This window comes from Branchiostoma floridae, chromosome 5 (genome assembly GCF_000003815.2).
Source record: "Branchiostoma floridae strain S238N-H82 chromosome 5, Bfl_VNyyK, whole genome shotgun sequence".
Lineage (NCBI taxonomy): Eukaryota > Metazoa > Chordata > Leptocardii > Amphioxiformes > Branchiostomatidae > Branchiostoma > Branchiostoma floridae.
The window spans coordinates 13,604,411-13,620,618 of record NC_049983.1 but is presented as its reverse complement, the minus strand read 5'-3'; the positions used below and the strand labels follow the sequence as shown (position 1 = coordinate 13,620,618).

Genomic DNA, 16,208 nt, shown 5'->3' with positions numbered 1-16,208 from the left:
CTTATTTCAAATCACTAGGTGTGACGAAACGCCTACAAGTTGGTAGGAAATGAGAATCTATTGTTTACTCTTGTAGAGATAGCAATCTGTGCAGACAATGCTGGGAGGGGTTTCCAAGGTGTGAAGCACTTTTTCTTAGGCATAAGGAAGATTTGGTCTATATTTCACTCTTGAGATCTTACACCTGTAGTTTAACATAATATTTCATCATATTGTTCCCAAGACTGGTGAGAGCCCTAGGCCTTCAACTTGTTAAGAAATATTTTAAACCTTGACCAACTGTTATATAGATAGTGTTGGAATACAGGTATATCAAGGGGTTAATTATCATGATCATGTTTGCGTCACTAGGCCTATGGGTTTTCACACCTTTAGATAGACCAGACAAAACAGGCATTCCTTTGGGATTACAGACAAATTACAGACATCAAAAAGACCTTCAGGACACTTTTGCTGCAGAAGGTTCTGTCCAGCAAAGAATTATGGTTAGTTCTGTAAGCTGCTAACTTTACATCAAATGCAAAGGACCATTGGGAGAGAGTACAAGCAAACATGACAAAGGCTAGGCTTCCATCAAAGGTATTTCTGACATGCATTTTCTTAGTATGATTGCCTTGTAACTTTGGGTTCCTTGAATTTTCGTTGTTGCTATAGACCCTACATCAAGACTTTGCCAGTCCTGGTATTCTTATTTGTCAAATATAATTACATTTTTATGATAATGTCTTACATTTAGTACTGACTACAAGATAGTACCTACCCAGGATGTCAGATGTGTACTGTAGCTACTGGGTACTATAAATGAAATTCAACTTTATGAGCCTTGTAAAGCAGTTGATTTGAAGGCATTTTCAGTGAAGGTGGCATAGTCTACAAATCATGAAAAACAGTCAGTAAGAAACCAGGATGGTTCTATACTTTTAGACATTTTAAATATGCCAGGAATGGCATTCTATGCTCTCAACAGGTACCAACTCGTACAGTAATCCTAACAGTCGGGGTTTTTAGGTGCCACAGAAGAGCCCCCTTACTGCCTGCCTTGGCACTGCATCACCACTGAAACATGACTGCAGCACTTTCACATACAGTTGTGTACTATGAGACTCATTATTCTGCTAGGGTCAGAGCCAATCATAATTGAAAGCAAAATACAGCAAATCAACTTTTTTTTTCTATTCTGTTTTCTTTAGCCAGGGAGACCCAACTCAGTGTAAGTAAGTCACTGCTTTACAGTGGAGCCCTGGATACAGTGGGACCCTGGATTTTTACCTGATACTGCTACACTCAACTTGTCATTGCCTGACCTGCTTTCTCAACAATTTTTCTTCCTTTCCTAAATGTTCCCTTTTCATGCAGAGGAAAACTGTTCCCCCCCAAATTCGACCATACATTTGTTTTATTACAAGGACAGCATTAACAGCAGCCCTACCTCTGTTTGCTTACACAAAAGGCAATAGAATAAAATGAAAGGCGACATTTGAAACCGGGAGGGAAGCCAAGCTTCTGTGCCAGATCAGTGCTTGAATAGGCTGGAGTGTTGGGTCAGCCTTGTGTGGAACTCCAGTATGTTTAAGCTGCACTTCAGCTCTGGCAGTTGCATTAAGCACTAACGGCTTTATTTTTACATGAAAAATTTGTTTCTCTTTCGGCAAAACAGGACACATGTCTTGGTAACAGTCAGGTACCTGCCAGCTGTTAGATGATGAATGAGGTAACAAGAGGACTGAACACATCTCACACTCATTCATTTCTAGGTTGTGTGTTCACTGTCAGTAATGTTCATGGAATCATTTGGACACTTATGATTATCTTTCAGGCATGAATTTTCTTTAAAGATTATCATCATTGAAGTGTGGAAGGACTAAGTCTTGGCCTCTTCTGTATTTTACTATATTTTACTATTCTGATAAGTATGATATTGCTAAAGATAGCACATTGTGGCAAAATCAATGATTTTCCATACAAAGGATGAACAACAAAGGAGCACAATGCTATTTACAGCTTTATTTTTAAAACCAAGTAAAAAGGTAGCTGATAACTTGACAAAAGGAGACGCAATAAAAACAATTAGCAGAAGTAAATCAAATTAGTGAAATTGGATTTTCACGATTATGCAGAATGCATGTAAGCACTGGGGTGGCGCCGCCTCTGAAAAACAATTAGTTTAAACATGGGAGGGTGAACATTGTATACATATGAAAATGTCAGCTGTTACTCGTGGCGGTTTTCGTTCTCGTTTCGGCAGGTGATTCAACATGTTTCCCTTCACGCTGTATGCAAATATTTACAGTCTCAACCAATCACAAAATGTTCCTGTTGGTTGGCACAAAAAAACGTGAAACACCTGACACAAGGGTTGGATCAAGATAGGGGCTAATTCTCCCTGACATTTGATCCCCCCTCCGACATCTTGTTTCAGTCCGTTTGCAAATATTGACATACATGGCTGGCATTGGGCACATTTAGCGTGGGCCAACGGCAGTCATGTATGCAGGGCCTGGGTACACAGACCCAACACTCACGGCTCACGGGGCATGACATACTGGGGACGCCACACCTGAATCCAACATGGCGGGCTGACTCAGGTATGCAGTATGCTCTGTCTCTCTCACTCTTCTTGTGCGTATGACTTTACTTTCATGGCTTGTTCAGGTTACTTGATGTTACCACATATCGACAGAACAATGCCTCTTATTGTGAGGAACTTTCGAGTCTGCCAGTATAATACACCTGTTGCACAAACATCCTGTTGGACTAAAATATTTTTGATATGAGGCAATCCCAGGGAGTCAGTCATAGGAAACTGCATTGTCTGAAACCTTACAGTCATTGGCAAAGCCACTGTCATGATACTGCTGTGATATGGGCCCAGTTAACTCTTGTAAGCATGTAAAAACACAAGGTTTAACTCTTACCATGTTACAATACGGTTGAAACAGGAAAAGGATGCTCATCATGCTATATGACATTTGCCACGCTAATTTTCTGTAGGTGGTTATGTTTTACCATGAGGAAGGCCTTGCCACATCTTACAACGTTGTCTTTGACTTAAGATCCAGCAATATTTAAGACCCAATGCATGACCAACTCCACAAATGATTGGGCGTGTCCATGAAAATTGCTATCAACACATTAACAGCTGTGTCCATACATGGGAGACAGTAACATGAGATTATGTGATTTAGTTCCTGTCCAGGCAGAAATGAATGGAATGGATACAATGGCAGTTGAAACCCTCTAATCAGGAACAACTTCTCATTTGTCAAATCACATATTGATGTTAGATAAAGTATGACAAACGTTATGACCTTCACAAATAACGTATCCATTGTACTGATAACTATTTTAATTCTTATTTTATCAATTCTTTCCCATAATTTCGGAATCCATTAGTGCCAAGATCTATGGCTTAACATGCCTCACAGTGTCATGTTTTACAGTTTATAAACAGCAGTGAACATTTATTCTGGGTTGATTGTGGTAATGTTGCAGGATATTAGCCAGTTGGTGCATCCACATTGAGTGGAATGTTGGCAATCAGTTTTTACCTCTCAGAATCCTTCCTCTGGACAAAGGGAAGGGCAGGTAATGCATCTCCCTGACAACAAGAATGTGTGCATAGCAGAGATACCTGGGTTGCCAAGCTGTCTGAGAATGTTGCAGCGTTTACAGCAATAGAAAGTGGGACCACTCAGCAAACTGGGTCTGCACAAACAATAAGAACATAACAGGGCTTGTATATTAATCATAATCTTGCAAAACGTGAAGAGAAGAGAAGACATCATCAGTAACTTTGCCATTATTTCATAATATATGCAACTTTGTACCAACAACAGTTGTCGCAGCTGCAATCTCAGGAAGTAACCAAGAAACCAATATGACCTGGAAACTAATTGCTCTGATTAACCAAACAGGATCTTCCCATGCAATTAGCCTTTGTTTATTATCCTTCCATTTACGTTATTACATGTACTTTCATTTCACAGAAGGTACACAGTGTTCACATATTTGCCCAACAGCCTCTAACCTTTCCCAATGGCCAGATTAACCTTTAACTCTCTTCAACTATAACTTCCCAGAAAATACAACATGTGGTGCTGAAGGGACTCACTGTCAGTGCTGGGATTAAGCAGTTTATTACACACTGTCAGTTTTTTTTGGTGCTTTTATGATTCAATGATAAATTGAAATATTTCATCATATTGGAAAAGAACAATAAATTGAATGTATGTCATATGTAGACCAGGAACATCCATCCCTTGAGCTTATGATACTAATACAGCTTTGCATCAGTTTAAAATGACCACATAGTGGACAAAATATGGATGAATTCTGTTACGATCGGTAGTTCTAGAAGTACATGTAATTGGTTAAAAGTGTGATGAACATCATTGGCATAAAACCACAATGTGTGTGTGTGAGTGTGTGTAATAGCAGAGTGGTAGAAGCAGCTATGGCCAACAGGTGTCAGGTTCCAGGTTTCCCGCCACTCCTGCCCACCACACGTGCCTTCTGGACAGGTTGGCTGAGACTGGCACACCCTAATGGCTCCTCTTGTGGTGTCCTATTCAAGAGGATGACTCTTTTTGTGACTGTTCTTTTGGCAGATGTGTGCCTTTTCAAAAAACCCACAATGATTTATTGATTAACCCAACAAAGCACCACATTATCTAAACAAAATGACCACAACAAAAATTGAAATTGTAAGGCTGGACATTATTTGATCCTGTTTTGCCAACATGAAAAAGACTAAGTCTTTGCACAAAACCCACCAGGCTACTCAGAAAGCATTATGTACTATGTACACAATGAAATGTGTAATTTATGTTACCTCTTTAATGCAGTGAAATTTAGTCTGCCCCTTCTCATTGCCATTAAGACAGACATGGAGTGCTCATGTGGTGTACATAGAAGCAGGTGGTTTGGAATACCATGTGCAAACGGAAATGTCTTACGTTGTTACCCTTACGTCACTGCCTAAATCTTTCTGCTTGCTTCACCCCATGATGTGCCCATATTATTACATCAACCGCTGAATAACCGGTAATATGCCGTAATGCTGTAAAACAAACAATGGGGATCCATTAGGAAAGAGTCTACCATTTAGATGACTTTTCGGTGTTAGACTTGCCATAATTGGCACTCTATGAAGGTGAGCATTTGCCACAGGTTCTTACAATGAATGGTGTAAGCCATGTGTGCAGAGCCTGTACAAACAACGCCAAAGCTTTAACACTGGGTTCTCTCATTTTTTTGTCGGCAAGGGGGAAACGCAATGAAAAAAATACTGATGGGTTGTACTAGTTTAATATATAAACATCAAAAGTGTAATAAATTCATTTTACAAGATTCTTTAACTAATGCATTGTCTTGGATATCAGCTGGACACAATTAAAAAACATTTTTTCTATTTTGTCTCTCATCTTACTCCCCCCAAAATTTGACCAATGGTTCTGTCCTAGCTTTGTAGGTTTTACTCAAATGTCACTTGTTAGCCAAGCCATAGCGTCATCAGCAGCTCCAAGCCATACCTGACCGACAGGCTGAGATATCTCGGCAGTTACATTATAGAAGGTTGGTGGTTTACAGTCATGAAGCTGAAAAATGACCAACATTTTTGCTTTGGCTTAAGAATTATGTGTATAGCTTACATTTTGAAGGCATATTTGCATTGTTTAAAATGATTTTGTGGTGTAAAATGAGAGCAGGGCGCAATGCAGCGATTCAGGTATTTAGGACATGGACACCGTACACAGTGCTTTACGTCATTGATGTAGTCACATAATTATTAACTTCTCACTAATGGACAGGTTTAGTGTATTGGTTTCCTCCTTGACTGAAGCAGAACAGTATTTTTTTGTCAACCCTTATTGCTTCCAAATGCCAAGAAGACGTACAAACACCATATTTTGAGCGTCGTGGCTTATGCAAAGCACTGCATCCTTTAGCTGGAAAGGTCACTTTATTTTTGCTGTTACATAGTTTTCTCATAAAACAGAGATAATGTTCCAACGGTGGCAAGATGCTGCTTAATGTTAAAGAAACAATGCCCAGACTTGAATGGAAATGGCTCAAGTACAGTCCTGTATGCAAAGCAAAGACAAACACTGGAGGACCTCTTACACAGGCTTCGGTTCACTTGCATAGCGTTGCTGTTCTAAGAACCCCGTACTTGGCGCGTCTGAAGCTGCATAAATACACCTTAAAGGCAAGTCTGCCATTACCAAGTCGGTGTTGCCAGACAGGTGGCATATCAATCTTTGTGACAACTCTTTTCCCCTCTGTGGTGAAAGGAATTGCGTTTTCCTTGCTCTGACAAGAGAAATGCTTTGTATAGTCATGTAAGCATGACCTGGGTAAATACCACGACAAGCCTTACCCCAGCTGGGGTTACCTTCTCATATAACGGTCCTGCCTCTGCACCTTGCCAAGAATCGATTCCTGCAGTCAGTGCACCACAACACCTGAAAAAATAATAAGCAAAACAATATCAGTTTGACTGACTCAACTTATGTATCATATTTCTGCATTTGATTCGTAGATACCAAGCATAGCATACATACTATTAAAGAGAATCATCAATACCATTGTGCTATCGCCAATGGCATTGGCAAATTCTTGTGGTGGGCATGGCAGCAACATTCTCCCATGCCTTTTGTCTTCCTCACGTACCACCTGTTACAGGCCCTTCATTCACAACAGAAACTTTCATGCATTTTGCTCTTTCAAGGTTGACAGTGTAGTTTGTGTTATAATGGTTCCTATTTTAAATGACAACATCAGAGAACTTTGGGATAAATGTATACTAAGCTAATTCAGAATCAGACGCTCCTGATGAAACATGTCTCATTTCATATCTGTAGCCCACTTTGTCACAAGTGTTTGGTGCACATTATGTTCATCTGTATCTTTATATTGGGCTCTTCAGCATAACACAAGCTGAAATTTAGCCACACATGTACAAAATGGCAAAAGCCCTTAGGCTTATACTGTCTGCTATTGATCGTCTGGAAAATGTGCACAAGATTTTTGGTACCTTCAAAGTACCAGGTTCTAGATTTATCAAGTCTAGATGTGCTGATGAAACTGGTTCTTTAAAGAACTGAATTTGCCCACACAGAACTTTTAATCGTAAAGGGTTTGAGACATTCTGTAGGTCCAAATGTCCTTGGTCAAACCAAGGAGGCTAGAAAGCTTGGACAAACAGTATCTGCAGCATGCATAACGGCTTGGCGGGATTATGCCACACCCTGACAGCAGAACCATTTGACTGACGGGGATTGACATGCAAATTCCTTACAAAACAAAAGCTTTCATCCCATTCAAATATCTTATCTGCAAATTACAAAACGGTCAAATATTTGACTATCATGCACCTTGTCGCTTCTAGATTTCTGTAGTGTAGACAATGGAAAAAAGTATTTGATAAGGCAGACTATTTTAACTGCCTTACCATCAAAAGGACAAAGTCATATATATTTTGTAAAGGATGGGTTGTGCTTGAATTCCCACATTTATGATTTATGGCTTCCTCATCCTGTTGATTCTATCTAAATACTTAATCAGCTGGGACTAACAAAAACTGTAGATTAGTCAACTATTGTTCCTAAAGGGCCGAAACATTTTTCTATTGTCTAGCTATCAGAATCCTGAACCCTGACATAGTTCAGCACTATTCGAAGGACTTACAACTCTTGTGGAGGAAATGTTGCATGTTGTTGGTTTTGTCTTTAAGGATACACATTGGGCATGTCAAAGTATGTTACACTATTTGAAACAAGAGGGGTATACTCTTGTGTGCAATCACCAAATCCTATCACTACCCAAAGCAATTCATGCTTTTGATATAAGCACAGTGCTGGAGAGCTCTTTCATATAGAGGCTTACCACTTGATATACAAATCTGTCAGAAAAGAGCGCGTTATGAAGATGTGGGTCATGAACAATGATTAGTCATACTACATATTGAAAAGTACACTTAATCATTGTGCATTAAGAAGCATTCAAACTCTTAGTAAATGACAGGCAGAAGAACCTCCTTCAATATTAAAGTAGAACTGTATGGTAAGTGCCTATGTACCTGGACATGTAATGAACACAGATTGAATTACCAATTAATTGGAAATAATGGACAACAGTAACCACCCAGATCTCATTGACATTAGTAACACTATCTTCTGATTTACCTTGTCACTTTCATGTTAAGTATTTGTTACAGAATGAAGATGGTAATCATACCAAATTTCCTCTGCCTACAAGGTTCTTCCATCTCAGTTTTCTCAGCCAAAGTGTGTATGATTTCGACAAAGGATTTGTTTCAGGGATTAATGCTATCACTTGTGCACGCTGACAGATCACCTTGCAAAGTCTGTCATGATCACTTATTACTAATATGTGAGGGGAAAATGTGTTGTAATATTGGTATGCATTACTTAGTACTGACAAATACTATTGAACTAAGCTTCCAGCAGCAAACTGAACAAAAGTTTGGTAAATGTGTGTACATCACTGAGTTATGTAAACTAACAACTCCAGATACTTTGACAAACTGAAAATCAGAGCTCATAAAACAAAAATACCTTCAAGTTGGACTCACAAAAAAATCAGGATTATCTTTATCCACGATTTCTTTCATTGGTATTTTAATGGAAGGAATAATCTAATAAATCTCTTAGCAGGTGGATAGAACCACCTGTTGATTCAACCTATTGAGAAACGGTCAATGGAAGATCAGTCATTAAGGATTGTTTTCTCCATGTATTAGGGAGCTTTAGACATTCGCCTCAAGTGTCACACCTCTTCATGTAAAGAACCCAACACACTTATTTAAAAGAATGCCTGATGTGCCTGGTCAAAAACGCAAGCCGCAAAGTTGCATCTCACTTCCACTGGCTACTTAAAACTGCATCATGCTTAATTCACCTAAGTTGAAGATGGGTGTTTTAACTGAACTTATTTTTCCCATTTCCTTGCAGAGATCCTACAGCCCTGGTGTCTACCAACAGCTCTCCTACAGTCCTGATGGCTCGGGTGCGTTTACAAAGAGCTTTGTCAGGTACCAGCCACAGCGGCCAGACATCATCTCACACCTGCCTCCGCTGGATGCTCCACAGGTCAGCTGCAAATCTTTTTCTTTTTTTTTGTCTGTCTTTCGTTCATCAGTCACCTACCTGACTGGGGCATGCAGAAAATAATTAGCTATGGATACACATTTCAGCTATTTTCTACATCGGTTTCTACTCCTCTCCAGTACATGAATATATCTGCCCTCGGGTTTAATGCACCGACTTTGCAGGAACAAGGTGCAGCAGCAGCAGCTGGTTATATTACATTGATCAACCTGTCACAAGTTTGCATATCTAGCTGCTCAGGCATTAATTAAAGCTATCCAGTGGGGATGCCCCTACTGTACTTGGTGGCAACAAGTTCCACTTTATAGTATTGGAATATAAATATCTTAACATTATCTTTAAGTCACAAGTGACTCAATGTAAACTTCTTTATTCATGTACAGTGTATCAATTAGTTCTCCCTTTTAAATATGTATTAAGCTTCATGAATCCTTCTTTTCAAACCGAAACATGCAGCTCATTTCCACAGTGCCATGGCTGGGAAAACTGAAATTTTCCTTGGCTCAGGTTATTACATATTAAGCAAATATACCACAACTATATTGTGACAAGCTTAATTCAGCCAAAATTTACTTCAAACAGCATAAATAGTGAATGAGGTGGCACAGGAAACATGCATTTGTAAATCAAACTATGATATGCAGAAAACAGGTGTATTTTCTTTGACCATTGTGTGAGACTGAATGGAAAATACAGAAAAAACAGCATGCGTGCCTGCCTGCCAACAAGCATAGTTTGCTATAGATACAATGCCAGCTGTTCACCAGGGGGTTGTCCTTATTTGTATTCACAAATATGCCTTTATACATGATAACACAAGAGAGCTTAGTTTAAGTCAACAACTCTGATCCTCTTTGATGGACTGTTACATGGTTGACTGAGGGGAAAATGTGAAAATGTCCAGTTCATTGATGAATTAGGAATCTAAAAGTGTACAGAGCAAATGGTTGCATTTGCCGATAGCAATGTTACATGTGTCATATGACATCTGGAATACTACGTAATTCATAACAGTGACTGTGTTATGCTGTAACTTATACAGCAAAGATTTGAACATTTGAAATGGATTTCAAGAAACTTATATGGTACAGAACAATTGATGACCTAGTACTGGTACTATGTAGTGTGAGGTGAGAACTCTTGTGAAATGCTATACATGTATGCAACCTGTTTTTATGCACAGAGCTTTAACAGCATTTTTGTTTGCCTCAGGGGACACTAAGCGACCGTCCAAAGATTGTTCAAACTGGAGCCCGGACCAAAGCTGCACCACAGAAGGAAGAGAAATATTTCAGACATGTTAGGTGGGCCCATCTCATCATTTAATACAGCATCATGACTATTTATAGTGTTTCTACTTCAGCACATGTCAGAGCACTGCCATGTACACATACTAAGCTGATCTCTCTTCATTCCTGATGAATACTTGTCCCTACAACTACAAGGTACCATGACTGAAAACAATCTTACTTTATTTTCTGCAGTGATTCCATTGCAAACAACTACAGCCCCTCTGCGAGAGACCTCACAACCTCAGCCATATATGAGCTGTACAAGCACCTCGGTAAGTAAAGAAGATGAAGTTAAACAGTTATCAGAAAGATATCAGAACATTCTAGTTTTGAGGAGACTTCAGAAAGACTTAACGTTAGAGTAATTCATAGCTGAAAGGTTACTACGGCTTTACCAAAGAATGTAACCACTTCCAATCGACACTAAAACTTTCCTATGTAACTTTTGATGCTAAATATACCAAAAACTGGCCTGTTTTACAAGTTTTGACTGCAACTTTTACCAGAATCTTCAACTTACCACCCATTTTCTGCCATCTTGGATTTTAGAACTTTTGGACTGAACTACTGACATATGGGGGTTACATATGGTATTTTTATCGTGAAGCTTAAAATACCATATTTAACATTATCAGCACATAAGAGAATAAAAGACAATATGATTCTATAAAACTATAAGAAATGTGTGTTATGAACAGTTGTTTCAAGCAACTCTTAAAAGTGTCACATCGTGTAGTGTGTTGAACCCCGCTCCTGATAATAGACTGGTCCCAAAAGTAATGGTGGGAAATATAGACATGGAGAAGTCAACAATGAAGTTGTTTTTAGAAGACAGCACTTTGGGTGCAAAACTAGTTCAGGACAAGAAAACTTTGAGTAGTGACACATGGAAATGGGTGAGATCACTTTTCTGTGGCAGATATATCCGTGGCAGATGATAATCTGGAAGAAAATGTAAGACATCTTTGTCACAGCTGACGAAGGGAGAACATTCAAATGATCATGACATTGTGCTTTACATAGTAATTCACCTCTATTGTGAAAACCTAAAATTATCATTATTGTTCTGCAGAAGCGGAAAAGTCCTACCACACCCATAGCAAGATATCCCTGTCCCCACCGCGCTCACCACAGTATGAGGGCCGCAAGGGTTACTCTCCAAGAAGAGCTGTTGGGGGCTTTGGCCAGAGGTATATGTCAAACTTTTATTCAGTGGATATAACATTAATGTAACGTTACATGTGTAAAACATATGATATGTTCTTTCTTGAGAGGTCTGAGGCACATACCCAATAACAATTTCTTTCTGCTGACTTAGAATAGAATGTAACTACAAAACAACTAACAAATTTTTATTATCTCATGTAACATTACAGGTCCAATGGAGAACCCCTGTCCAAGAGTCACCCAGCCCTTGGCTTTCAAGTTCTTTCAGGAAAGGCAATGGACGGACATAGTTATGGGAACAAAGGTCTTAAGTCAAAGGTTGCATCTCAAAGTCTTCCTCCTATCAATGGCAATGCCAAGGCAGAGACAGCTCTTGGTTTTAGTTCAGGATTCAGCGTTCGTGAAACCAGGGTTACAGAGAGGTATGACAGGAAAGCAAGGACTAAAAGTGTGGAAGGCCTTTTTCTCAATGGCTCAGCTAAGAGAAGCAGGCTGATATCTCCAACCCATAGCCCTGAATTCAGTCATTCTGTGATCGGAAACACAAACGGCCATCACTTTGATACAGATGGGCAGGGATGGGGTAGCCCAGATTTGGAGAGAAATCGAAGTGGGTTGTCTCCACGCAATGACAGAACTAAAAGAACACTCTCCCAAGCCTCACAAAATGGGGATCATGGCAAGGAGCGCTCTACAGGTCTGTACATCAAAACTGGTTCCAGCCAACAGCTTGTAAATAATCAAGAGTTAAAGATCGCATTGAAAGATGAGAACAAGGAAAATGGTGTCTCAACAGAGGATGGGCAGGGAATCATGGAGAGTCCAAGATTACAAAATGGGCTCAACGGAAACCAGTCTTCAACACCAAACAGCCCTCGTAATGAAGCAAACAGTCAAGAGCCTACACCAAGGTAAACATTTATCTTTCAAATGGTTTTGTGCCTAATACAACTGTTTGTGACAAATTTAAAGGATTAACACTGCTACATTTCCTGAAGTTTGACTATAATAACCTTCAAAGTTTATGGTTTGATTCAAATATTCTTCCTTAAGGAATCATTTCAGTTTATCTTAACACATTCATTTTTGTATCTTTCTCCAGACCAACCACAAAGGAGTCTACCAGAAGTAAGGGTGTGGATGGTGAGGACACAGGAGATGACAACACAGTCCAGAGGGAGTATGATGATGATACACTTGCTGTTCTGGACATTGTCTTTCCTCCCTCTACATTCCCCACCATTGGGTTGTCCAGGCCAAGTACACCTGAAGAAAAAGACCTGGAAAGGTGAGGGAATTTTTAAAAATCATCCTATTTTCCTAAGTTGTGTTGTTGTCTATTAGTAGCAATTCTAGATTTTGAACAGTTAGTTTTCTTTATATAACATTTTGAGATACAGAAGTAAGCCAAAAGAAATCAATTTGGTGTCAACATTTTTATTATTCTGCAGATACACAAGTCTGATTGACAATGCAATCAACCCAGACATGGTAGCACCACTAAGTGAGGAGTGGATACAGAACACATACAGCTACATACCACAGGAGCTCCGAGAGGCCCAGCCTGAGACACTCAGGCTGGTAACAGAGGTACAGCTGAATGTTGTGCAGTGGTTAACATAACTTTCAGCACCAAGGACAAAACATGGCGCTAGTTATTCACAGCATTACAGCTCATAATATGCCTTGATAAGGATGACACTACAATGCAAGATAAACTTATGGTTAAATCATCCAGTAAATTTATCTAACTCGCAGTTTGACATGTTCATCTTATTCCTTCCAAGGAGATGAACTTTTCTAAATGCAACCACAAGATCCTTACAAATACTAACTTGCTATGCTAAATAGCAATTACTCAAGCAACTGGATATGATTTTGGAAAATCATAGGAAGTTTCCAAACTCTTATCCAGTTTCATTTCATAATTCATATTCAGCATACTTGCCATGATTCCAACATTGTGTGCTGAACTGCATCACTGTCACTCATTGTACAGGAAGCAGATGAAGATTACCACAGACATGTGCAGAAGGCTATACTGGACTATGTTCTACTGGAGCCAACAGAGCAGGGCAGACTGGGCATCAGCCTTCCTCCAAAGGTAAACTGATGCAAATCCTGATTCACAGGCCATTGATGTCAGGAGCATCCACCAAATCATTTTTTTCTGTGTCTCATTGAGTCTCATGCAATTTTCTACCATTTTTGAAGTTTTCATTCATTGAATATTTCAAGGCTACTCATGTGTAGTTCCTGTAACATATCCCTTCTTGACAAAAAGAAATATGTTTTACAGATTAACAAAAATCTACTTGTAGTTTAAATCAAAGTTAGAGTCAAAAGGTAAAAGTTGACATCTGATCAATTCTCATATCAGCAACAGATGAAGATAAGCATTTAAGAGCTAATGGCAAAGTTATCTATTTTCTTCAGCCGCCCAACCCTGCAGGCAGGGAGCGGTACCCATGGCATGAGAGCGTGAATGCAGCACGAGACTTTATGGAGAGGGAACTGTACATCACCCACCCCATCCTGAGGGAGATCTTACATGTCTGGGAAACTGAGTACGGATCATCTCCTGTTTTTTCATTTCCTCTAAAGTGTTTTAACTCCATATTTTTTCAAACATCAAGTAGAGAATTCCTATCCTATGAAGATGCTTTTTATTACTTTTCTATATCACAAATATAGAAAAGTCCTGTGTGTATACTGAAGAGTTGTTTTTGTGTATCCTGAAACAGGTACTCCACCTTCCGTTTGATTGACATCCCAGGACTTCAGCGGGTGATGCCTCTAACATTGGAGGCCTTCAAAGATCATGTAGAGATGTCCAGTAAGAAAGGTGCAGAGCTGCTACAGAGCCGCTGGCTCACACAATGTGCAGACATTGTCAATGTACACAGGGATAGTCTGGAGGCATCTATGCCCCAGGATGAGGTCAGTTAACTTCTTAAAGTATATGCTATGCAAGGTTTATTGAAAATTGTATTGTTGAATTTCAACAAGGGCACATTTGCTTTGTTCAACGTGAGGTATTTTTGCATTTTTGTGATCATGTCAATATCTTAGATCATGTCAATATCAAATAAGTGTATTCTTGTCAGGCTTTAAAGCATCTTTTAAATTTTCTTCCTCATAAACCTTCCTTCAATTTCACTTTGAGCAATAAGTATATTTTCCATCATATATCTGATGAATGAATTGGTTATAATGATTTATTGTATTGAAAAATTAATGTTTTCCCTTATTAGGTGGCTCGGATGGATGCAATGGACCACTTCTTTGGTTGTGTGGCATCCTTGATGTCATGCTTGTTACGGAGTGCTGTCCATAAGTCTGTGTATGACCTAGTGGATCTGTTGGAGGACTATGCTGATGGGAATGCCTACAGTGGACACTACCCAGAGCAGAGACTAGGGCTGCCCACCAAGATACATCCCATCAAGATCTTCATGGTGAGTACAGTTAAACTTGCCAAAGATGAACACTCACTGGGACCAAAAAGCCTGTTCTACATGGATAGGTGGTCACTATAGACTGGATTCTTAGTTCTGATGTCAATGGGAAAAATCTGAGGCAGTACCAAAAAGTGATTACATTGTCCAGTTTGTCCTTATATAGAGGTGGTCGCTTGTACAGGTTTAAATGCATTTGCTCTGTAAAGAAGTTAAGATAAGAGTTTTTCTTGTATAATCCTCCCTCTGAGATTTATTTTGCTGTTATCCAGATGCTAAATCTTTACCAAAGAAGTTGCTGTAAGTTTGTGCTCATGGACTGGCTATTAAAAAGACACATTCTATAATAGCCTTGGTTATTCTTCACTCCAATTTCTGCACAGCTTAATACATTTTTCTCTCCATTTTTTTGTTTCAGACTCCAGCCAGAGAGACAGTCACGGCATCCTTCTCCCCGTCCTTCCCAGAGGTGACCTTGGGAATATTCTCCATGGTGGACAGTATTGTGAAGAGTGTATTCCAGCTGTCCCGGGTGGAACACCTGCTGTTCCAGGCTGTGGAGGACCTGGACACCAAGTACATCAGTACTGTACAGCTCGAGGAGGAGACTGTCCAGGTAGCCAAGGAGCGCATCAGGAAAGTTATTGACAACAACAGTCATGGGCCTCTCAGGTAAGAAAAAATTGATTTGATGAGGTGGAGTTTAGATTGGGGCAACCTTCCAATTAATGCTTATGTAAAGGATTTCCTGGCACATTTCGAAATCAATGTGATTCTGACAGAGAGAAGGAAGAAAAATTAATGTCACATTGTCATTCTTCTTGTTCCAGCTACCGCTCAGTGTACTGGCCCTACAAGTACCTTCTCTCCAAAGACTCCGACTCCAAGGTGCAGACCTTCATCATGAAAGGCCCACCGCTGAGGTACTATGTTCAAGAAATAGAGAAGCTGAAGACCATGGCCTGGGAACTAGGCTCCTTCTCCATCTATGTACCTATGCACCTGTTTCTCCTGGACTGCACAGATCTCAACCAGGTAAGTCAAAAGACAGAACAGCATCAAGGACTTTAAATTTGTGAAGTTCATTTTGAAACAATTAACCAGCTTATACTTTGATGAAAACTGTATGACCATTACCTTACCATTGCATTTGTACAAGT

General features: G+C 39.6%; 1 protein-coding gene across 1 annotated transcript in view; it reads left to right on the top strand.

Annotated features, from left to right (window-relative positions):
• Positions 1-435: 435 nt before the first annotated feature.
• LOC118416203 (dynein heavy chain 3, axonemal-like) overlaps positions 436-16,208 on the top strand; it is a gene marked incomplete in the record, with an annotated part of 48,280 nt that continues 32,507 nt past the window's right edge. The window contains 14 exon segments of the mRNA XM_035821284.1: positions 436-579; positions 8,976-9,113; positions 10,344-10,435; positions 10,616-10,695; positions 11,496-11,613; positions 11,800-12,501; positions 12,693-12,878; positions 13,042-13,180; positions 13,590-13,694; positions 14,027-14,157; positions 14,335-14,530; positions 14,845-15,048; positions 15,467-15,720; positions 15,879-16,083. Of these exon segments, the coding sequence (XP_035677177.1) occupies positions 553-579; positions 8,976-9,113; positions 10,344-10,435; positions 10,616-10,695; positions 11,496-11,613; positions 11,800-12,501; positions 12,693-12,878; positions 13,042-13,180; positions 13,590-13,694; positions 14,027-14,157; positions 14,335-14,530; positions 14,845-15,048; positions 15,467-15,720; positions 15,879-16,083 (2,577 nt within the window).